The sequence below is a fragment of the Capra hircus genome, chromosome 1 (assembly GCF_001704415.2).
Source record: "Capra hircus breed San Clemente chromosome 1, ASM170441v1, whole genome shotgun sequence".
Classification (NCBI taxonomy): domain Eukaryota; kingdom Metazoa; phylum Chordata; class Mammalia; order Artiodactyla; family Bovidae; genus Capra; species Capra hircus.
In genome coordinates, this window is record NC_030808.1 from 24,909,625 (window position 1) to 24,933,873 (window position 24,249).

Sequence of the window (24,249 nt, forward strand, 5' to 3'; positions counted from 1 at the left end):
CTATGAATTTATTCAAAAATGAAAACAAGTAGAAAAACTCAGGTTGGCCATCAAGTGATTTCAAGAAGAATCTCAAGGCCCACCTGGCACACATCTAACAAAGGCCTAATAGGTTTAGGTTAAGATAGTAAAATTACATAAAACAAACCCACAACCATTCTCAAAACACCAACCAGAGGCATAAATTTCAGCAGTTTCAATGGCACACTGTTTAAAACCTGGACTGGGTGCCTCTCTGCATCTATTCTGTTCCAGTTGGACTTTACATTTTATAGGTATGTCACAACCTATAAAATGGTTATAAATATCTATTTCCTTAAAAGATGGGGCCATTGTGCAATACGCAACACTAGTTTAGAAGATAATTCATTTCTACCATGACAGCAATCTTAACACTTGTTGACATTAAAATGCAAATATAATAATGATTCAGTGACTGAACAACAACAACATAATCAATCAAAATTGACACAATATTTCTTTAAAAAGATGCTTGAATTTGTTTCTGTATTTCAGGTTTACAAATAAAATTCTTGAGGAGGTGTGTAAATGCTATTACCAGATGGAGGGAAAATGGTGCATACAAACACAAGGCATAAATATAACAATATTGATGATTTACATTCATAGATAATAATATTTTGATTATTTCAGAAAATGACGGAATATCAAGTTTAGTTTGACTGAATTTTCTGGTTAATTCAGAGTTAAATAGAAACACTTTTCTATTGCTACGATTCCAAACAGCATTACTTCATTATTTTTTATTGGTCATGTAATGAACATTAATAATTTTTCAATAGGTCAAATTACTACAGATCCTTTGAGTTGCTGAACGTTTTTCCATGACAGTAACACCCCATTACACATGAAATGCAATCATTTTTGAAATAATTTCTATTCCCAAAGGGTCATAATTTTCATTAAATTATCTAGTTATTTTGCATAACCTCAACATTAAATCTAGCACTACCTTTGATGGCATTAACAAGATCTAGCACATTAAGTTTAAAAGCCAAAGTTTTTTTTTTTTAATAAAAATGTAATGATTTATATTTGAGAAGAGTTTTAATAATGTGTTACATAATAAATTATCATGATTTTATTACTTCAGATTTCTCATTTACAATTGCAAGGGAAGAACTGTCTAGAATTATCTGAACATAACTATTTTTCTTATGAAATAACTAATATTATTAAAATTAAACAATGAAGCTATCACTAACAACACTTGTATAATACAATGCTCCTTATTTATAAAACACTTTGTAACACACAATATGTTAAGCTTTTTATATGTATAATCTAATGTAATACTTGAAAAATGCTGTGAGGTTGGTATTACTGTCCACTTTTTTATACATGGGGCAACCAAGACTCAAGAAACCTAAATAACTTTTTCTAGGTCACACATTAGGTAAACGACAGAAATAAGATTCAACAACATTCTATCTGACTCCAATGTCTATGCTCTTCACTACACAATTCTTTGTAATGTACTTCTTCCAGCTCTGGTAATTCCCGAACTCTAGAGTAATTTTTAAAGCCCTTTATTCTTTCTGTAAGTTCATCCGAAAACTTCTCATTACAAGGACTGATGAGCTTGCTTGAAAATAAAAAATAAAAACAAGTTTCTGTGCCCCAACGAAGATCTATTAAATCAGGTTCTCCAAGGGGCATGCCTAATAACCTGGATATTTAATAAGCTTCAGATAAGCTCAGATAGATATGATGAGGTATTTCAGATAAGCTCAGATAACAAACTTTATCTAAGTTTAAGAAACCTTGTCAAGCCCCAGGTTTTACTTTGCTCCTTTCAAACACAGACCACCAGGCAGTCATCACAGATGACAAGCTCGTCAAATATGATTTAATGCAACCTACTGTTGGCACTCAGAATCAAAGTCACCAGATGTTGAATTTCCCCTGGAACATCCCTGTGATACTTCTACCACTCTAGTAGAACGTTGGGAGTTCAAATGCCTATTTCAAATTGTAACAAGTATTATATAAAGTGTCTACTAGATGCCTAGTACCATGCTAAGCACTGAAGAGTACACAATAGAAAAGTCAAAGAAATCACAACTTAAGAATGGAATATTTAAGGAAATACACAGATAGAGTCTCTAAAAGAGCAGAATTGAGATTTCAAAGAAAAAACATAAAAAAAGCAAGTAATTCTCCAATGAGGATTAATTTTTAAATGTTAGAACCAATCATAAGTATACTTGGGGTGGAAAATCAAATGCTCACCCTTACTTAAGAAACTTTTTTTTCCCCAAAACTTCTACCTGGAGCACAGGGTTCTATTGCCCAACATCAATTCTCAAAATTAATTATTTATTGCATTTGGAATGAGGAAAGGAAAAGATTATTTTTAAGCTTCTACTGACTCCAATAGTGCCTTTTAAAAGTGAACCACAAATAAAATACAGAAATTAAAAACAACTATGGTACTTAAACTTCTTACAACCGTTTCCTGTTGTCAAATGAATTCATTTTTTGACGGGTTTCCTTTGCAGTAACTAGTGTTTTTCTTTGTTTAATCTCAAGGAAAAAAAATACATATATAGCTTTCAAGTTACCCTTGAAAACTTTCCTTTGTTTCTATTCCTTAGTTATCTTTTGCTATTGGCAATCATTTTACTTTCTTTCATATTTGTGCATATTATTCTAGCTTGCATTTTAACAGTGATGGTAATGCACATATTTTAATACTTGAATAATAACTTCTCAACAATATACAGATATTTCATAAATTTATTTTAAAAAACCCAATACAGTTGAAATAAGAACTTCTAACTTCCTTAGCATTTTTCAAGTATATTAGATTCATTTGATCATCAGTTTTCACTGAAATCTAGGCTTAGGAACACAAATTCCATATGGAAAACTTAAGGCTGAATTAACTTTGGAATTGAGTATAAGATTGTAGGAAGAAACTTTATTTTGATTTCAATGTCTACTATAGACACAGAGGAACAGCTATTATTTATAAAAGCATCAAATTCCCAAGGTAAAGGACTTTATAAAGTGAAACATTTCTCTGACTAATGTAATAGACAGTCAAGCTCCCTGTCACCATTGCCTGGAGATAGACACACCTTTTCATGTCTTATATTCATCCTGGGCTACTTTCACTCCCTCTGGAGGGCTTTTGAACTCGAACTTGACATCTCTTAAAATTTTTGCTTTTTTCTAAATGTAAAGGGTTTTTTTTCTTACAGTTTTAGTCTTATGTGGAGTTCAAATCTAACTTAGATTAAAGAGAAGTAGTCTAGGCCTTAGAAATTCAATGTTTGTTCTTGATCTTTTCTCTTTTTTTCTTTTGTTTTTATGAGGTTGAGCTGAAAACCCCAAAGTGGGACATAATGGCTTTAGAGACAGGAAGGAAATATTCTTTATTCTTTTTTTTCTCCTAGTGTAAAAAGCCCACAAGGCTCTTTTGTAGAAAGCCCACAGTAGAAGCACTCCCTCAAAAGGCACCTTTTTCTTCATAATAGCCTTAGAGGAGACAGCGCTCAGAAATGATGACAGAGCAAGTGTTGCTAATGTCATACTCAGAAACAAGCTAAGTGGTTTATGGCCAAAATCCCTTTTTACTCTATATACTTGTCAAAATATGGATTTTTTTTCATCAACACAAAGTTCTTTAAAGGTCACTGTCTCTCAAATTCCACAATAAATAATGACCCTAAAAAAGAAAAAAGAAAGTTCTCAGATAAGACATAGTAAGAAATAGCCAGCATGACATCATGGAAGAAGAAAAAAGATATTATGAGAATGAAAAAAACATATGAAATTATGGACTCAAAGGAGGTGACAGACCATTTCTGCATAGCAGTTTCAGACATGACTTTGACGTTCAAAAACTTGTAGAATATGGCATCCATTTTGGTTCACGTCACACCAAATAATAAATCTTCATCAAAATTAGCAAAGTACAAATGTGATTCATTCACTCAACAAATATTTATTGAGTGTCTGTTAAGTCACAGGCACTGTGTGCACAGAAAAAGACTGCAAAAGTCCCTATTCTGTGGATCATCTTACATTCTAGAAGGAAACAAACTTTTCACCTTTTTGTTCTGAACAGACACTTGAAAGTGCATGACCTGAAGGAACAGTAGATTTATTCCCATTTAAAGATCAAATATTTTTGGCAATACTTGTCATTTAATTAAAGCTCTATGTTTGAAGACCCAGAGATTAAAGCACATTCTCTTCCTGTACCTGCCCAAGACAAAAACGCTCTTGTACTTCTCCTGTGACAAACACTTATAGGGCTCCCATAAGCAAAACAATAATTTCCTTTAAATATGTTTGAAATAAAATATACATAGCACTATTTAAAGTCTATAATTTATACAAACTAATTTATCATATTCTAAAATATCAATGTTGTATTTCATAAGTTAATCTCAAAAACGTTCTCTGGATCTTACCTTGGACCGTCAGAGTAGCTGATGCTTCAGCTTTTCCAACCATGTTTTCTGCAACACAAGTATATGACCCCATGTCACCAGCTGTCACCTTCCGAATTTTCAAGGTATGATCATCTCTGATTTCATATCTAGTGACAAAACAAAAGAAAGCACAGTCAAGTGAGCTTCTACTTGAAGAATTCCATTGTTACAATTGTGGCATATTTAGACATCAACTCACATGCAATATTCTCTTCAGAAAATTTAAAGCAAAAGGTAAATAATGTGGCAATCCTTTACATACACATGCACATAGAAATGAGCATTTTTTATATTCACGGGGCAAAAATATTACAATATTTTTAAAAATTAAGCTTACTTGCATTTCTCTAATAATGAGTGATGTTGAGCAAATGGCATTCTAACATGTATACTATCATGTAAGAATTGAATCGCCAGTCTATGTCTGACGCAGGATACAGCATGCTTGGGGCTGGTGCATGGGGATGATCCAGAGAGATGTTATGGGGAGGGAGGTGGGAGGGGGGTTCATGTTTGGGAACGCATGTAAGAATTAAAGATTTTAAAATTAAAAAAATAAAAAACTAAACGGTTAAAAAAAATTAAGCTTACTTATTTTTAGTTGAAGGATAATTATTTTACAATATTGTATTGGTTTCTACCAAACATCAACATGAATCAACCACAGGTATACCTAGGTCTCCTCCCTCTTCAACTCTCTCCCACATCGCTCCTCATCCCACCCATCTAGGTTGTTACAGAGCCCCCTTTTGAGTTCCCTAGTCATACAGCAAATTCCCATTGGCTATCTACTTTACATATGGTAATGTATGTTTCCATGTTATTCTCTCCATATATCCCACCCTCTCCCCCTTCCCACTTATGCATCCATAAGTCTGTTCTCTACGTCTGTATCTCCACTGAAATTGAAGTTGCTCAGTCGTGTCCGACTCTTAGCGACCCTATGGACTGCAGCCCACCAGGCTCCTCCGTCCATGGGGTTTTCCAGGCAAGAGTATTGGAGTAGGTTGCCACTGCCTTCTCCATCTCAATCATGAAGCTGTCATAATTACTGGGCAAAGGAAATTTCGATGACACATTTAGGGGTACATTAAAACGTAAAATTGGTATCCCTGTTGGAACATGTGAAGATGATCTTTCCCAGGAACTGAAATTAAGATTTTTACAAGAAGCCAAAATCCTCAAGCAATATAATCATACCAATATTGTAAAATTCATAAAAGCTAGCACACAAATACAGCCTATCTACAAAATTAAGGGACTTGTTCCAGGACGTGATTTCCTCTCCTTTCTGAGAAAGAAGGATGACCTAAAACAGTGACATTTTTATTGCTGCCCTGCAAATAGATTCATCAGTATCATCTTTCTAGATTCCATACATATGCATTAACATATGATATTTCATTAAACTACTTTTTAACAGAATATTTTTGGGCAAAGTTGGCACTTATTCAATTCTTTCCTCAAGCTCTTGTACTCAGAGTAAAATTTAGGTGATCATTAAATAAATTCTTATAATATGTCAGACTTTAAGTATTCTGTAGGTTTTCTGTTTTAAAATTCTTATAACAACTTATAATGTATTATGTTCATCTCCATTTGGCAGATGAGAAAACTGAGGCATAGGAAGGTAAGATAAGCTGGCTTTGTTCTTCAGCTATTTTAATAGCAGAGTTGGTATTTGTACCCAGACAGTCTCATGCCAGAATTCTCTTGCCTTGTCTCATCTTCCTTTTTCTCAAAATTTTGGATGTCCCTTGAAATTTCACTGTAATCTTTTTACTCTACATGAAATCCCTGAGTTAAACTCTCCAGTAGGTTATATATTGATCAACTACACAAATATTTCTAGCTCCTATTTTATATAAGTTCAAATTCATTATCCTGATTAGTAATTAGACATCATATCCCACAGACACCTACTATTTAATACGTTATATAAAACTTTCTTTTCTTACCCTAGCACATAAAACAACTCCCTCTCCTAACACAATCTACCTGTCTTCCTTCACCAGCTTCCTATATGTAACAAATCATTCAATTCATCAGCTTGGTCTTGATAATGGACCCCTATCCTATTTCTATCTTATCTCCCCATTCAGGCAATTCACATCTCTTATCTGGACAACAACAATGGTGACCCAGCCACTGGCCTCACCCCCATTGATGTGATAGCCCTAATGCTAAAAATTTTATTTTCTCTAAAAAGCAATCGGGTTCATAGTAAAGTCTCTCTTGGCTCATCAAGTACATGCCATACGATTAAAAATCCTTTAATCCATACAAAGTCTTGTGAATTCAGCCTCTCTGTCTCCAGCCTGATTTCCCATAACTTCTTGCCCCAGGCCCCATGTGGTGCCGCTCTAACTTTCCACCACACAAAACATTCTTAGGTTTGCATCTGTTTTATGATATCTCTTTTCCTGAATATTCTTCTCTTTCTGTTTATCAAGTTGATATGTTTAATTAAGACATTGCTTCTCTGTCGCTTCCCTTTGAGAACTCTCTCCTAATTTTTTGCTCTCACAGGTCTACCTTTATGCAATAAAAAGGTGTGCTATGTTACTCTGAATCTATCCATACATGTCTCCTTTGGTGAGTTCACTGACAACAGAAGCTCTATCTAAACAATTGCTATAACCCGCAAACCTAATAGGGGCTCAAGGTATGTTTGGTGAATGAATGGCCACAGGAGAGATAACAGCCTCAAGACAGTGCCTGAAAGTTTCATTTCATTACCTCATTCCCTAAGGCTGGGAGTGTATCTCTGCTTCTAGGCAATTTAAGGATTTGACAGATACCAAGAAACTCTGACCTCTTCTACCATTCCCTGGTGATACTGTAGCTAAGGAAAAGGAAGTCTGCTTTTTAATTGGTTCATAGTTATATCTTTAATGCTGTACCTCCCTTCCCCACCTACTCCCATATAAGATACTGCTATTAACCGTAGTCTGGCTGGACAAAAAGAAAACTATTTAAGGAATAGCACATCTTGCAAGGGTTCCTGGGCATGTTGGGGTCATGAATGTACAGTTTCATCTGAAACTCTCAGAGAAAGCACGGCAACCTTCTGATTCTAATTATCTCTCTTACTGTGTCTGGCCCAAGGAGATCAAAGAGTCCAGAGAAAACCATTCTAGTGGCTTATATGTGAACAGTGGTCAGATGAGAACCACAGAAATTCCGGGTAGATGAATCCCATCATTAAATTCTCATTCATACCTGGACTTGGGCAGTTCCCCATCATCTTTCCTCCATCGTACGGTGGGCACAGGGTCACCTCGGGCCTCACATTTAAATTCTGCACTGTCATCCACAGTGACTGCCAAGTTACTAGGTCTCTTCACAAAGGACGGTCTCTCTAAAATTAGAAAAAGTCATCTCAAAAAAATACAGAAACTTAAAGCCATTTTGGATGTTATGGAAGAGCAGATTTAGAATTTAAAAAAAGTATTCCACAGAGTTCCCCACTTCTCCTGTCCTGGTGTGGTGTCTCCTCCTATTTGTCTTTCTATGTCTTGGCTACTTTATCTAAGGCCGCTTTACTAATTCCATCTGTCTTTTTCCCACTCCCCAAATACTGGTTTACCTTCTAGAAGAGGCCATTTCTTTTTTCCTTGTTGTTGTTTAGTCGCTCAGTCATGTCCGACTCTTTGTGACCCCAAGGACACTAGCCCTTTGTCCGTGGGATTCTCCAGGAAAGAATACTGGAGTGGGTTGCCATTTCCTTCTCTAGAGGATCTTCCTCACCCAAGAATCAAACCCGCATATCCTGCATTGGCAGGCAGATTGGTGCATAAACATACTAAATGATAATAAGAGATTCACTTTATAGTTAAGCAAGTCAAATAAAACTGTACTTACCTAACACAGTGAGCTCTGCTACTTCACTCTCACGCTCCCCAACCATGTTGGTACCAACACAAACATATTTGCCTGCATCACTTTTGCGGGTGTAAGTAATCATGAGCTTTCCTCCTCGTATCTTAAAAAAAAAATTTTCACATGAATATCATTAAAATTGCTTTAGTAATTTTTATATGATGGAGTCTTTGTAAGTGCAGTCAACTTTCTAAGCATGCAAGGAAAGCCTAATTAAATAAAAGAGCTGATGTGTAGTATTTGCCATATTTATAGGTAATAACTTTAAACAGAATTTATTCCAAAGATACCATATAAAAGAGGCAAAATATTTCCTTACCTACATTTCTTGCAAAGTTATTATATTCTGTATAACTAGAAGTTTGTGTTTCCAGACGGGCTGGGTTCTTTCATATTATTTAATTAAAGGAAAACAAAAATTGCATGAGCAATTTGGTTAATAAGTAGAAAAAAGAAAAAGGAAAAATTTTTAAATTCATGTATATTTGATTTATAATACTATGTTAATTTCTGCTGTATAGCAAAATAATTCAACTATAAATATGTGTACATTCTTTTTTTATATTCTTTTTCATTACGGTTTATCACAGGATATTGAATAGAGTTCCCTATGCTATATAGTAGGACTGCGCTGTTTGGGAAATTCTTTAATACTATGTGACTATAATTAATATGCCAATATATATTAGCTATAAGTAATTTCAAGAACCATATTCAGTGTTATAAGATGTGGAAACAAAACTATTTCTCATTACTTAACTTACCAGAGTTGCTTTAAAAGAATATATCTTAATTTCCAAAACACTGCAGAAACTGACATGTCCTAAAAAAACATAGATTTTATTTCTGCCCAACAGTTTCTTAGGGACTTAGGAGGCAGAGACTGAACAGATCCCAATAAATCATCTGGAAATTCATTTGGGTACACTCTTGAACACTTAATTACTTGAAGAAGAATTAATTACAAATATAAGCAGACTTGCAATACAATAAGTAGGCTGAAGCTAATCATGAATTAAGATTGGGATGAGGAAATTGAACTATCTTTACTTAATTTAATACGTTTTTGGTGGGGAGTAGAGTTCAGTTAACCATGAATATCTATAAAGCTCTGAACCTTAGAAAAGTTTGTCAGGGAGAACTTCCAGAATGTTTATTTATGGAGGTTTTGATCTCAAAGTTATTCTGTACAGTCTACAGATTAAACAAAGGAGGAAACAAAAAAATAAAGAAAGAAAGCAAGGAGGGAAGGAAGGGAGGAAGGAAGGAAGGAACCATTCAAATAGAATTTTGTTTTTCATCCTACACCAGGAGTTTACTACTTTGTAATGGCGGAGGTCACACTGTTTTGAAATGCCTAAATTGCTTCATTTCAACTCGGATACCCCAAACTAGAGGTTGTAACCAAATCTTTATGTATTAGGAAAAATCAGATATTAACAAAGTGATTTTAATTTGGGGGGGCCTTAGAACTTGATTTTTTTTAAGTCCTTTTATTTTTAAAAAATCATTATTCTCCAGGTATTATTTTAAGAACCTTCCTGTAACTTTTCTCTACATCGTTCATGATTATGTCCCTCATGCTTAGAAAAACGTCTGCATAGAGTAGTCACCTGAAAGATTTTTGATGAATGCAAATGGCTTTTGTAGGTAAAATTAGTGTATTATTTAAGTATTTTTATAAAGGTTTATAGCAGTTATAAGATGTTAATGATAGAATTATTCTTTTCATATATACTTACCTAAATTCTCAAACAGAATAAAACTAACAAATAAATGTCACATGAAAAAAAACCTTCCAAAAGTTAACTACTGTCAATACTTTCTGAACATTTTTCTTTTGTCCCTCCCTCTCTCTCAGTATAGATATAGATGAGTAGATATGGATATAGAGATATAAAAAATACATCACACACACACTTTTACTAAAGCAAAATCATGTGATATATGCTTTTCTATAAGCTGCATTTTCAATTCAGTGATATACTACAATACACAGGAGTCCACCACATAAAGAATATTATCACACACCCAAAATGTCAATAGTGCTGAGGCTTATAAGCCTTGTTCTGAAGACCTGGCTTTGTCCTAAAGATAAATGCTGAATTAAAATGACAAAAGGAGGGAGGGGTTAAAATTAAATAATATCATAAATGCTTATTCTATCTGGAAAAAGCAGTGAGAAAACTCCCAAAATTAGTATAAATGCCCCCACATAACTTCCATCCCATCAACAAGACATTTTCATTATAAAACCCTACATTCCACTCACAGGTAATAAGGGTTAAATAGCCCAAAATGAACATTACAAATTAAATGGAAAATCAAACAAACCTCACTAAACCTGGGAGAAACTTTTTTCCTTGAGATGATAGAGACAGAAATTGACAAAAGTGAAGGAAGGAACAAAAAAGGTACCGAAAACAGAAACAGAAAAAATAATGGATGAAAATGACAGTCTTCAATTTCCATAAGTTCAAATTGATTTTGGCATTATGGCAACGGCTGAATTGAAACAGATCAAACCAAAAGCCATAATTCTATTCTCTATGGTCACAAATGTGGACTGCATGGTGGCCTATTCTTTTCAATAAGCAAAACAGAAAAAAACCTAGTGCTGTAACCCTAATCAAATATAACATACCAACTTTAAACAGTAACCTACCGTTAACCATCACCATTTTATGTTGAGTCATAAAACTATTGATTGTAAAAGGTGACTTTGTATACTCTAAATCTTGGTGCTCCTTTGTAAAACCAAAAATTGACATTTCCTCTCTCTTCAGAGAAAGGAAAAACATGTCTTCTAACACATACAGAATACTACAAATGTGAAAATAGCACTGTTTAAAACAAGCTAAGAAATATTTCTTGGCAGATTTCTTTCTGCAGCTGGATCTGACAGCCAAATTGTAAACCTATCAAAAACGAGTTTGTATAATGAACAGACACAATGTTAAACACTGCATTGCAGAGGACTACTTCAATTAACATAATCTGGGGAGTGGAGATGCAGAATGTGTTAAGCTTTCAGACAATATGCTGGCATCTAGCCTGTGTCAAAAATCCAAGCAGAGGTCCCTCTTCCTCATTACCATCTTCCTAACCAGCCCTCAGTAGTAACCACATTAGAAGCCCACATTTCCATAAGCTCTAGACAGCGCTTAAAGGGGGGGCCCTCAGCTATCTACATACTAGATGAAAACAAAAGCTTCCCAGTGGTGTTGCTCTTTTTGGGGAAGGAGTCAGAGGAGGAGAAAAGAGGAGATGGCGAAAAATTTTTTAAGTTTCAAAGAAATTTACATTTTCTCTTTTTCTTTAGAACCAGTCTTAGGTTAAAAAAAAAAATAGTGACATTAAGGTAAGGAATACCTCAACATATTTGATATGTGGGGTTCTTATATACTAGCATTGTCCCTTCAAGAAGCTATAAATGATTTTTTCCTTAAGGGTAAAAGCCTTCTCTCTTAGTACTTAAAGACTTCTCTGAAGTCGCTGAAAATCCCTTATAGAATGCTTTCATCTCCTTTATTGCGTTGTTTACTAACAAGATTATACAGAAAAATCAGGAATAAGATGTAGCTTGTCAAACAAAAGTGGAGAGAACCATTTCATATTTTTTTGCTGGTGAGCACACAAAAAAACTACAATCAGAATTCTTATTTCCAGAATACAAGAAGGAACATTATCTCTGCACACAGAAAAGCAAGCTTCCTTTTAGAAAGTAAATTAAGGTTTTTGTCTGGTTATTCTACAGCAATCAGTGCTTAAAATCAGAAATGAAGATGAACTTGAAATGAACTTCTTGGTATGTCTTCATTTTCTACCCTAAAGCAAGTCAGATGATTTGCAGTATCTGTTACACAGGAATTTTTTTTCAGGCATCACCCCCACAATGTTATCCATACACCTCTAGGTTAACATACTAAACCAACTGGGGCTAATTAACTAGTTCGGCTACACAAAATCTTTTCTGCTTTTAATTACATTAACCTAATGTGACTTGAATTCAGCAGACCAAAAACGAAACCACTAATTATATTAAGGGCTTCAAAGACGATTTCAAATTGCTAACCACTAAACTGTCATATAATTTATCTCATTTCCTTAAGTAGATGTTGCATTCAAAATCTGTGTTTCTCACTATAAATACTATTTTTAAAATAGATCCTAACAATGGATTAAAAGAACACTGATTTAGAATGCTAGAAGAGAAATATGTTTCAATAATACACAAAAGACACAAACAGGTGTCATTATACCTATGGGAAATTGGGCAGTACTTAATTTTTACAATTTTCTGAAAGATTAAAGGCTCAGAAATATTCATTTACAGTAGTAAAGACAGCAACAGGGTTAATATGAGTGGCAGTTTTAAAGCACCTAGGCTTAGAAATTATTTTTTTGAAAAATGATTCTTTATCATGTTTTCACACTGCTTTGCAAAATAAATGAGCAGAGAGGCTGTGAATTATAGTACAGGGTATCATCCTTAAACAATTCACTACTAAGTCTCTTTGGGCAGAATATCTCTTCATAGCAATGCTGCCAATTCTGCCTGGATCTTTGACCTGAGCAACAGATACCACACTGTTGTCAACTAAAGGAAGAGTACTTCGCAGTAAGATTTAATGACCACAAGACACCAGTACCCCAGATGCCAGTCATAGCCTCCAGACATTCACCGTGGTGAACTAAACCTCAGGGCAGTTTTGGATAGTCCTTAAGGACTCCTTTCAACAGAGACATGTTAAGAAGAGTCAGAGTAACAGTTTTTATTACTTTAACCTTTAGCATTCAACAACAGTAGCAACAAAAACCACCCCCACCAAAGATATCTTGTTTGATCAGGGAGGAGAGAGTGATAGGAAGTGAAACAATATCCATCACTTTCCAGTCTGGTTGCAAGTGTATCAGCCATTAATGTGAACAATTCCAATGGAAGCTTCCATGCCTTCTAACATATACCACATCAACTTTCAGAAACAAAGGTTGCATTCTAAATGAAGGGAAAACACTGGTGGTAGTGCAATTATACTACACATATGATAGGCAATGAGTTTGATAAAATACATGTCCCACAGCAGTCTAAAAAGTTATAACCAAATAAAAGATAATTCACATAATTTGGATCTTATGTACTATCAAAGAATACAGTCTTTCTTATTTTGCAATATTTCTTATTCACATTCTCAGGTAAGCAGTTCAATAAGAACAGTTAATAAAAAGCCATGCTGAGAATTAAATAATTTTATGTTTTTACTAATCATGGTTTAATATCAAATATAGGTAATTTATATTTTTAATACACATATTCACAGTTTTGCTGTTTTACTTTTTGGAACATAAATTTTAATGGAGTTAGCAAGTAGATCAAAATTTAAATTTTGCAAAACTTCAGTTATCAAAAAAACATTGATATAAAATAATTTATATCTACCACTCAAATCACCATCAATACTTTAGACAGAAATTTCAAGAACTTAATCTTTATTCTATTTATCTGTACTAACCTTGTCACACTAATGTGTTTAAAAGTGATTTTGATGTATCCATAACAACATGATTTCATATTAAAATCTCCAACATAAGTTTTCTTTTAGATGAATAATCAAAATAATAAACCATGGTTAGGCAAATCACAGTTCTTCTTCCTGGCTAGCAAAGTTTATTTCTGCTCTACTTTTCATAAAGGCTATTGCCTCTTAATATATTTTCCAAAAAAAAATTCAACTCTTTCTATTTCTGCTTCATTCTGGTTCACAGGGACCTTTAATAAAAGGAGAGAGAAGAGAGAGACAGAGGAAAAGGAGGAGAAGAAGGAAGAAGAAATGCATTGTCTTAAATACTTCCCACTCAAGCTTCTTGATGAGATGTAACCTGATTTCATGCTGGTTATCCAAAGGCTGTTATACATAGCTGCCATGTACTCATGACCAGTTCAATATGGACTCCTCATACAAAATGAGAGACTGTACAACACAGGTGGATTAAACTAAGAAAAATAAATTATATGCTATTATTTACAATATTTTCTCAGTATAGATTATATAAAAAAAAACAATTAGTAAGATTTCCATCACACTGTGAAAATTTTTCATCTGAATGTTACTTATCCATTTGCTTGTCCATTCTTATGCTTATCATCCTTGGTCTTTATAGCCTACTTAATGGTAGGAATGATGTTCACGAGATTTTCACACACAAAATGTCTTGTACAAAAAAAGGATGCCTGAGTAAGTACATACACACTGTAAAGAAATTATGAAAATGACAAATTGAAAACAAATGACTATTCTACATTTTACCTGGTCACATTAAAAGGGAAAGTGTTGCAAGGAAAAAAAAAAAAAAGTTATTGTAAGTCTTTCAGCTGTTCTCCTAGGCGTGGAATTGAGAGGAAAAACAGGCAATTAGGATCTCTCCACTGGCATTCCATACTTGCTTGGGCGACATGCATACAAGAGAACGTGATCCAGTTTCATTTGTTTGCTGGGCCACTTTACAATACCATTTAAAAACCAACATGATTTCTGCCAAGAGTTTAAACACACTCGATCATCAGAGAGAGGCAACAAGAGACTCATGCAGAAAAAAGCAATTATCCCAGTGGGGACACGTGGCTCTCTCCACAGCTTGGGGAGCTGCCAGCTGAGAACACAGGCCTGGGAGAATTGCTGCCCAGGACTATGGCAGCTGCGTTTCTCTGCGATTTTCATTTCTCCAACTAAACTTCTCATTTCTTCCTCATAGCAGTTTATAAATTGGTAGTTGGCTGTTTGATGCCACAGAAGCACACCTAGGATAATTTCGATTATAGACTAACAAGGGCTATACTGCTAATTGAAGGCAAGTGGGAGCCACCCTGCAGAGAGACATGGTTAAGTTAAAGGGAGAGGGTGATTTTCTGTGTGAAAGTATAAATTATTACCTTTCTGTATATCTAGTTTATATCACCAGATGACCTTGCCATGCATCCGAATTTTAACAAGGAATAATACTTAAAAAAAAAAAAAAAAGGAAGTCCTGACTTCTTAAAAGACACCTATTTTGCTTGCTTAAGTGTGGTTCAAAGTCAATATGAAGACCTGGGTTTGGCATTTTCTCCTGGACACCATGTTATTGAACCAGTCAACCGGGAAAGCCATCTCTAATTTATTGTATTCCAAACCAGGGGCAGACAACTGCCGACTGCTGGTGAAAGAGAGAGCAGATGAGACAGTGAGGGCTTTTAGCTGATTCCCCAGGTGTCTGGTTCCTAAGTCATTAAGATCAGAACCCCAAAGTGAATCCTATAAAAAGGAGGCAATATAAGAGTGGTTTGAGAAGAAAACAGCCTCTGCCAGCCATCCCCGCAAAGTGAGTTAAGTTGATTGATTTTTACCTCTGAAAATTCTGCGTATTACATGGTAGTATTCTACATGCCTATGAGAAATTAATTTAGTTCCCAGCCATTAAAGTTAATGTATTAGTTCCTTCACAGGTCTCATGAAACAATGTCCTGCTGTTTTAAAGGTAAAAACGAAGTCTTATGGGCAATTTTCACTTTCCTACGAAAACAGGATTGCTTTTTATCACCTCTTCCAACCATCTGGCTACAATTCTGAATTTACATACAGTCACTGTTAGGATAGCCTGAAATAAAAATCTATGGAGGAATTATGACTATACTCTAGAAATAAAGATGACAAATGCTCGTCATATTTGAGGGGAGAAAAGCTCATTTTTAAGCACTTGGCTCTTTTGAGTTACATGTTCACCAGCTGAAAATACTTTTTAAACAGTAAATCCTTTTTTTTTTCTCACCACGGGTTCTTACGCTTAGCTCTTTTCTACAGTTTTCGTCCAGTATGAGAATTTCCCTTACCACCAAATGCCTTGCTAAGCTAATGCCTTTTCCAGAGACACTATTTTGTTATTTGTGAAATTTAAATTCACTTATATTATGAAGAAAACATATAACTATGGCAGACAAAGTCCAAACCAAGGCTGAGTATGGATTCTTGGATTCAGAAATGCAGACTGACTTTATAGAAATGAAGTATAGAAATTAAGGAGACTTGTTCGTGTAAATAAATTTGTAACCTGCAAAAATAAATAAGCAATAAAAGCCTTTAATACTTTTTATTTAACTTTTAATACTGTTTATTAAGATTCTATACAAGTAGGAAGATCCCTAAAATAAGCCATAAATTGAAATAAACACGCATCCCTGTTCTGTGGCATTTTAATCTAAAAGAGTCAAGAGAACAAGAAGTGACTTGCATGTGACAAGCTTAATTGATTAATCAGAGTCAGGGCTCATCAGACAGGGTCAGAGATTCAATATCCATATGGTCAGTTGCTTCACTCTCTTTTATTGATCACAAGACTGTGCTGGAAACTAGCTCACTTATTTGGCAAATTTGTGCCTCATTTCGTAAGAGACACATGATAAGACAAAGGATGATAGATAACCCCCTCTTCTCCACCACAATACATGGTAAAACAAATGAAAATATATCTACATACTACCTAAGAGAATGCAAGTAAGATAATTTACGCATGTGAGGGACAGAATAGAATCTTGGGGAGAAAGGTCTGAGCTAGGGCTTAAAGGAACTCTTTTTCATGGCTTACATTAATCTTCATAATTATGCACATGTACTTCTCACTATTTTGAGAGAACTAATGGTCATCTTGTGGATAAATAAATCAAAATAAATGTAACCTGTCCCTTATATTTCTATAGCTATCTGCAAAAACAAAAGTGAAAATGTCTACCTGAAGAGTATTTCAAACACCATTTGGAATGATACATTTGCAACAGTCTTTCTCCAACTATAAACAGTAAAGTTCTCCAGTGAAGACAAAAACATTCTAAACAGAATACACATGCAAAAAGTATTAATAGTGTTAAGTATTTCAATGTTCTGGATTGCCCCAAACCTAAGGCTATACATTATTTTTGAACTTTGATTTGAAATTCAGAATTTCATGAATCCTAGGTTTCTTCCATACAAACCTAAATAGGAGGTTTCAGCATTCAGAACTTTTCAGGTAAGGTTCTGATGTTTGAGATATCAGTCAGTGTGAAAATGAAAGAGTAAGATTAAAAGCAGTAAGAAACGAAAAACAAAAAATTCTATCTTGTGCTTACTGTTTCTCTTCTATATAAAACAGAAAGTCTACAGTGGTAAGGAGTTTTCTGTATCTCTAGAATCTTGCTCCACTCCCACGGAGAAAGCATACTATCATATTTTTCAAGATTTGAGGTGTAGGATACATAGAATTCTTTGATTTTGGTCATCATTTCTTCATTGAAAGGCTTGATATTTGAGAATTTGTTAGAAATACACTCTTTTCTGTTGCTGTACAGAGAAAAACTCCAATTCTGTTGACCTCATACCAAAGTAATACATGCATTTAAAGATGCTAATGTTTCAGTAGGAGTTTTTAAATGACTTAACAACTGGAAAATATTGAAAAAAGTTATGTCCTAAGTGTAAAATGCTTTTGGCAGTCTTCTCAAACACATGAAAAATACATCAGTGAATCTGTGGTAAATTTCATAAATGCACTACTGTATTTAAACAACAACCTGGAATATCATTACTGTCATGATTAACGAGAACCATGAGGTAGCAACATGTGCTGTGTATATGGCATTGTTGCACGCATCATCATTCATTTTTATGAGATATATTTTTCTACTAAAGGAAGAGAAAACTAATGCTCAGAGCATATCAGAAACTTGCTCCAGATCATTTAGCAAGTGATTGGAGTTCACTCTACATAAATACAAAGTAAAGTTTACCTAGTGCACTTACTTTTGGACAGAAAACAAGAGCTCCTATTTTCTGTGCTTCTCATGCCACAAACTACAAATCAGCAATGTCTCATATAGACTGAGAGACTCGGTGGCTTGGGGAAGAAATAGGTACTATTGGTGGACCTCCCTGAGAGCATTAGATTGATGGCCCTCCTTCCATTACACTCCATATTTAAGCCTGAGTGATCCTAATAGCCAAACTAATTGCCATTAATCCACCTAGCTGCCAGTAGAAAAGATGGACCTGTTTACATTTCACATTTGCATTTGCTCTTTGTAGGAGAAATCTAGTTAGGTAAATATCTTACATTAGTTCCTCTATGGAGGGATGGCTTTTCTTTTTCCATGTAAATATGTACTTACTACTATGACATATTTAAAATCTGAACAGGATACGTATGTTTTCCTAATAAAGATGAGAAAATCTGACATGATCTTTTATAAGCATGATGTATAACGTAATATGATGATATGCTGTATCTAGGTGATAGAAGAGTGACACCATGAATGCTAAAAGGCAAAGAAATAAGAAATAATGGATTCCTTGGCAAATTACACTTTATCCACTCAAGGAGACAGAGTTCCATTATTTTCAACTGGTATTATACAGGTTGAGTTCAACTGCTTTTGAAATTTTCCTATACATGATGATGCTCTTAAAGGTGACTTAAACATGAGCCTTTTTCTAGTGTGATCCGCCTTTAAACCTTCATGATCACCTAGATTTGTAAGATTTAGGAAGAGAAAACCTGTGCCATCTGTTAGTAATTTTCTTAATGCACACTGGATTATTCTACAAGTGTATGATTTATCATATTATCAAATTCTTCAGGCTTAAGGAGATAAAACTTGAAGTGGTCAGACGTTACTAATAGAGTATTAGTACTTTTAAAGCAATTTGCCTTTAAACAAAAGAAAGGCAGAATCAGCATTAAATTAGACATCAGCCTCAGCATAAGACTTGGGATTATTTTTTGAAAGAGCATCTTTAAAAGTGACAGTATGAACAAGATGGAGAAATAGATAAAACCAATTTCAGCCAATTACAGGTAATGAAAAGAAAATCCCAATCCCTTTGCTCAGATTAAAAATAATTTTAAATATAAAGGCTAAAAATAATTTATGTGATTTCTGCAGCTTGAACCATGTTTTAAGGGGATAATGCTGTATACTCAAATGCATTTTTCCATTTACTACTTTGTTTTTTAAAGATTACAATTCATTCTTCCTGTGGTAAACGGAAAATTATGTCTGGGTCATCATGAGCAAATACTGAAATTACAAGCATTTAGAAAAGTCAACTTTTTAAAAATAGAGAATTTACAAAAAGTATTCTTATATTATTTAAATTTTTTCCAAATTATAGGCAAGGTTTATAAGCAAGGTTTTAAGATAAATTTTAAAACGGTATTTCTAGAGAAACATTTCATCCATGATTAATAGATATTCGAAAATAAACTGGTTGGGACACCATCCTTGAAACCACGAAAAGATTGTACCTTTAATTTGGCAAACTACTTTAACCTATAATTAAGCAAAGTGCTCCCAGACAGTAGTAAAATGCCACTAGTCCTTGGCTATTTGGAGGACTGTAATGACCTGATCAAATATATCAAAGTGATTGGAATGTGAAGAAATCTAGTTGCTTAAATGAGCGTGCATTATGAGGAAGAAACACAGGGACAACAACATTTGTAAATCAACTCTCTCAGGGTATCACGCTAATCGGAGATTGCTATTACAAGCTCCGTCTCTAACCATGTGCAGTTACAATACTTAATGGTAGTGTACTCCATTGATAATTACTTTGAATTATGAGCTATAACTTTTTCTTAGCTAACCACTCAAATTTCTGAGATGTTTTCTGCTTTCTGGAATATCTTCTCTGATTGAAGGATCCTGGATGCTGAGTGGCTGTGTACATCCACATCAGGTTTTGGCCCAGTGAATTTTAGGACTTGGCTGAATTCCATATTGAAGGTGCCAGGCATTCTAGAAACTAATATTTGGCTGAGACTAGCTTTTGGGAAAATTTTCAAAACTATTTCAGAGAAAAGATATCTGGAAAAAAATTCAGAAGGCCAGAAACATTTTGAGAGATTTGAAAAGAGTAGTGACAGTCAACATGAACACAAAGCTGAGTTAAAAAATCAACATTGTACAATATCAAAACTGTTCAAGAGTATTCTGGCTTTTTCACGCTAGGACTTTTACTCATGTGAAAGTTCACTATACTTTTTAGAAGAAACTTAAAAGTGCTATAGTATATTGTTTCCTGATGTCACCAAAGATTATTTATTAAACTAGAAAACATTCCATCTGGCACTCTTTAGCCTCTGCTACTTAATCTCTGCATCCAAACATACTTGCACCCCTTCTCTGACACTTGAGTCATTTTATATGGACTTACAAGGATTTTATTAGGAATTACAACTAGGTGTCCTAAGGGACCCAGACAAAAATGGGCATGTAGACTATAAATTACAGAGGCCCCAAGAGTATATGTCATATAGAAGGAGACACATTTTATGTACACTTAAAAAAACTGATCGAAAACAGAATATGCCAGTTTTATCAGTGTTGGTTTTTTGGGGGTTGTTTATTTTGTCCTCTAAATGATAAAAAAGGGTTCTTTTCCATTCTGACCTTAAAAGTCTCTGGTCTCTCCCATCTCCAAGTTATTAATATCAAAGAGGAGAGAACATTAACTGGAAATCAAGAGAGGACTATTGAAAATAACACTTTACAATGAGGCTGTTACTGTGATTGTTCAAAGTACTCTCACCATTCTGGTTTAATTCTCATAAACTTACTAAATAGAGAAGTTATTATTAGCTTAGTATTTGTACCAATTAAAAGATGTGACCAAGGTATACTAATTAATAAAGTTTCAAAAAGAAGCTTCAGACTTCCCCAAAATGGCCGTAAGTTAAAGTTAAGTTAGTACTTAAATTACTGTAGTTTATTTTTATTGTTTTGGATGAAATCCTGAGGCAACTTAAGATAATCACTTAAGATTAATTTAGATATGTTCTTAAAAGCATACTTGATAAAGCAAAAATGTGCAGAGGATTATTCATCAAAGTGACACAAGGTCATGTTTGTTCCCAATGGATAAACAATTGAAAATAATACAGAAAAATATTGAAAATAATACTTTCTATGATTGGAAATATTGAATTTAGGATACAAAACAAGTAGCAAAATTGTATGAAATGAGTCCAGTAAACCACTTTATCTGTGGATTTCTTTTGTTAGGAAACATCTTAAATGTAAGTTTTTCTTTGAGAAAGGGTGATCAGATGTAGTGTGTCATGGCAAAACAAAACAGGCATTGAGACACCTGGCTATTACACCTGACTCATGATATAGATCCATTAATGACTCGGGGCAAATCAACTCCCTGGCTTCCTTTTCTTGCTTAAAAATGAAGGGATTTGCCCATTTACAATCTCTCGTCAGCTCCATCTCTAAGATTCTGTGCATATTTGTAAGCCACACAGAAATATATTTACTCACATAATTAACCTGTGTAATATCTCTTCCTTATCCTACTAATAAGCCAAAGAAGAAAAGATGTTTTAGAAAAAAGAAATGACATGGATGATACTTCCTTTCCAGTTTATAAGAGAGTAAGAAAATAAATGTATAAGTGCATATGGAAATAAAATCAAGTATGTTCAAATTAGCATTTTTCAGTTCTACATATGCTAGAAGACATTTTTCTGATTTATATTTCATTATTTAACATCTGAAGAAATATTTATTGGGCTCCAACTATAAGATGAGGAAATACCAGTGGCCCTTAGGTGTCTTATGTATACTAGATAAGTAATATGTAAGTAATGATTTGCAACAGGCTCCAAAATCACTGCAGATGGTGAGTGCAGCCATGAAATTAAAAGACGCTTACTCCTTGGAAGAAAAGTTATGACCAACCTAGATAGTATATTCAAAAGCAGAGACATTACTTTGCCAACAAAGGTCCGTCTAGTCAAGGCTATGGTTTTTCCAGTGGTCATGTATGGATGTGAGAGTTGGACTGTGAAGAAAGCTGAGCGCCGAAGAATTGATGCGTTTGAACTGTGGTGTTGGAGAAGACTCTTGAGAGTCCCTTGGACTGCAAGGAGATCCAACCAGTCCATTCTAAAGGAGATCAGCCCTGGGATTTCTTTGGAGGGAATGATGCTGAAGCTGAAACTCCAGTACTTTGGCCACCTCATGCGAAGAAATGACTCATTGGAAAAGACTCTGATGCTGTGAGGGATTGGGGGAAGGAGGAGAAGGGGATGACAGAGGATGAGATGGCTGGATGGAATCACTAACTTGATGGATGTGAGTCTGAGTGAACTCCGGGAGTTGGTGATGGACAGGGAGGACTGATGGGCTGCGATTCATGGGGTCTCAAAGAGTTGGACACAACTGCGCAACTAAACTGAAACGAACCGAAAAGCAAAATGGTTATCTAAAGAAAAGGGAACTGATTATAGGAAGATAAATTCAGTGTAGAAGTGCAGGGTAGGGTTTTGCAGTAGGCTCCTCTTTAGAACCCAACTTTAAGTTCAAACTCGAAACAAGTGAGTTAGATAAAGAGGATGTAGGCCTCAAAACATCCCAGACAGAAGGAATAGGATAGTCAAAGACTTTCATAATTTGGTACTGCTAGCTCTTAGGCTCTAAGCTGTTAATTCACAAGTGAAGTGAAGTTGCTCAGTCGTGTCCGACTCTGCGACCACATGGACTATAGCCCACCAGGCTCCTGTGTCAGTCTGGGATTTTCCAGGCAAGAGTACTGGAGTGGGTTGCCATTTCCTTCTCCAGGGGGATCTTCCTGACCAGGGATGGAACCTAAGTCTCCTGCACTGTAGGCAGATGCTTCTACTGTCTGAGCCACCGAGGAAGTCAATGCACATCTAACACACAAATAATGAAAATCTAGAGCGATGATCAAATGAATACCCACTGGGATTACATTAATAATCATATTGCATCTAAACTGATTTGTGTGCTGGAACTGAGAAAGCCTTCTGCTTATTAAAATCCTTTCAAAAGAGTACTTGAGCTTCACAGGTAGTTCTAAGATGTTAGCTTTCATTTTTCTAGTTTCAGCATCCAAACATGAGGAGTGTATGTGTAAATATTTAAACAGAATTACAAGTTTCTGGACAGTCTCAAGATGTTTCTTGGGATGATAAACCAGTGGTTCACAACCAGCACACTTCATCTGAACCACAGCATTTCTCAATTCCCCTGAGAAGTGTACATAACTAGAACTGTTCTTGAAGCACAGGAGAAAAGTCTATTTATTACACTGAGTGGATGCCTGAGGGCATTAGGGCTTAATTCTCTTGTGGAGTCCCCCATTGGTTATTGCATTTCACAATAAGGATGAACAAAGATTCAAATTAGTTTCTTAATACCAGTATTAGTCTGAAAAATTACTTACTCATCATATTCACCTGTACTAAGTGCTCATGCTGATTCTGTAGAAATTTATTTTCTCACAGTTGTAAATCAATATAAACAGAAAATTAGATGAGACAAATGCTGAATCTGTTTCATATATACATTATACAAGGTTTTCTTGTTTATTCGGAAAAGTTGAAATTGCTATGGCATAAACAGTTCCTGATTTTTTTCCACCCAGTTTTTGATTGCTGAATATATCCAGAGGTCAGGCAGATATACCAACAATAATGAAAACCAGAATACTGATTACTAATCCATAAAGAGTTTGTCACCATTTAAAATGACATATGTATTTTTTCACTGATTTCCCACAAGGACACTGTAAACTAATACAGGTATTATTAGATAATTCATGTCACAGATGGAAACAATGAAATTTACAGAGATCAAATGTCTATAAAATCATGCATATAAGTTTTAAAACCTGAATTTATTACATGTCTTATATAAAACTACATTGACTTTTACTAATACACTGGATTTCAGTGATTAAATTTGAAAATTAAGTGGGATAGGACATAAGTTTGCTTTTTACTCATTTCTTTGGTCCCATGATTCATATAATACATTCATACTGATTAACTTGTATTTAAATCATGAATAAAAATTTATTCTTAAAAA

At 34.6% G+C, this 24,249-nt stretch overlaps 1 protein-coding gene across 7 annotated transcripts in view; it reads right to left on the reverse strand.

The window, feature by feature from the left end:
* ROBO1 (roundabout guidance receptor 1) overlaps positions 1-24,249 on the reverse strand; it is a 1,116,119-nt gene that overhangs the window by 105,414 nt on the left and 986,456 nt on the right. For all 7 annotated transcript variants that reach the window (XM_005674780.3, XM_005674785.3, XM_005674783.3 and 4 more), the window contains 3 exons: positions 8,331-8,451; positions 7,689-7,827; positions 4,446-4,573 (listed from right to left, as the gene is read on the reverse strand). In XM_005674780.3, the coding sequence (XP_005674837.1) occupies positions 4,446-4,573; positions 7,689-7,827; positions 8,331-8,451 (388 nt within the window). The remainder of the gene's footprint in view (positions 1-4,445; positions 4,574-7,688; positions 7,828-8,330; positions 8,452-24,249) is intronic.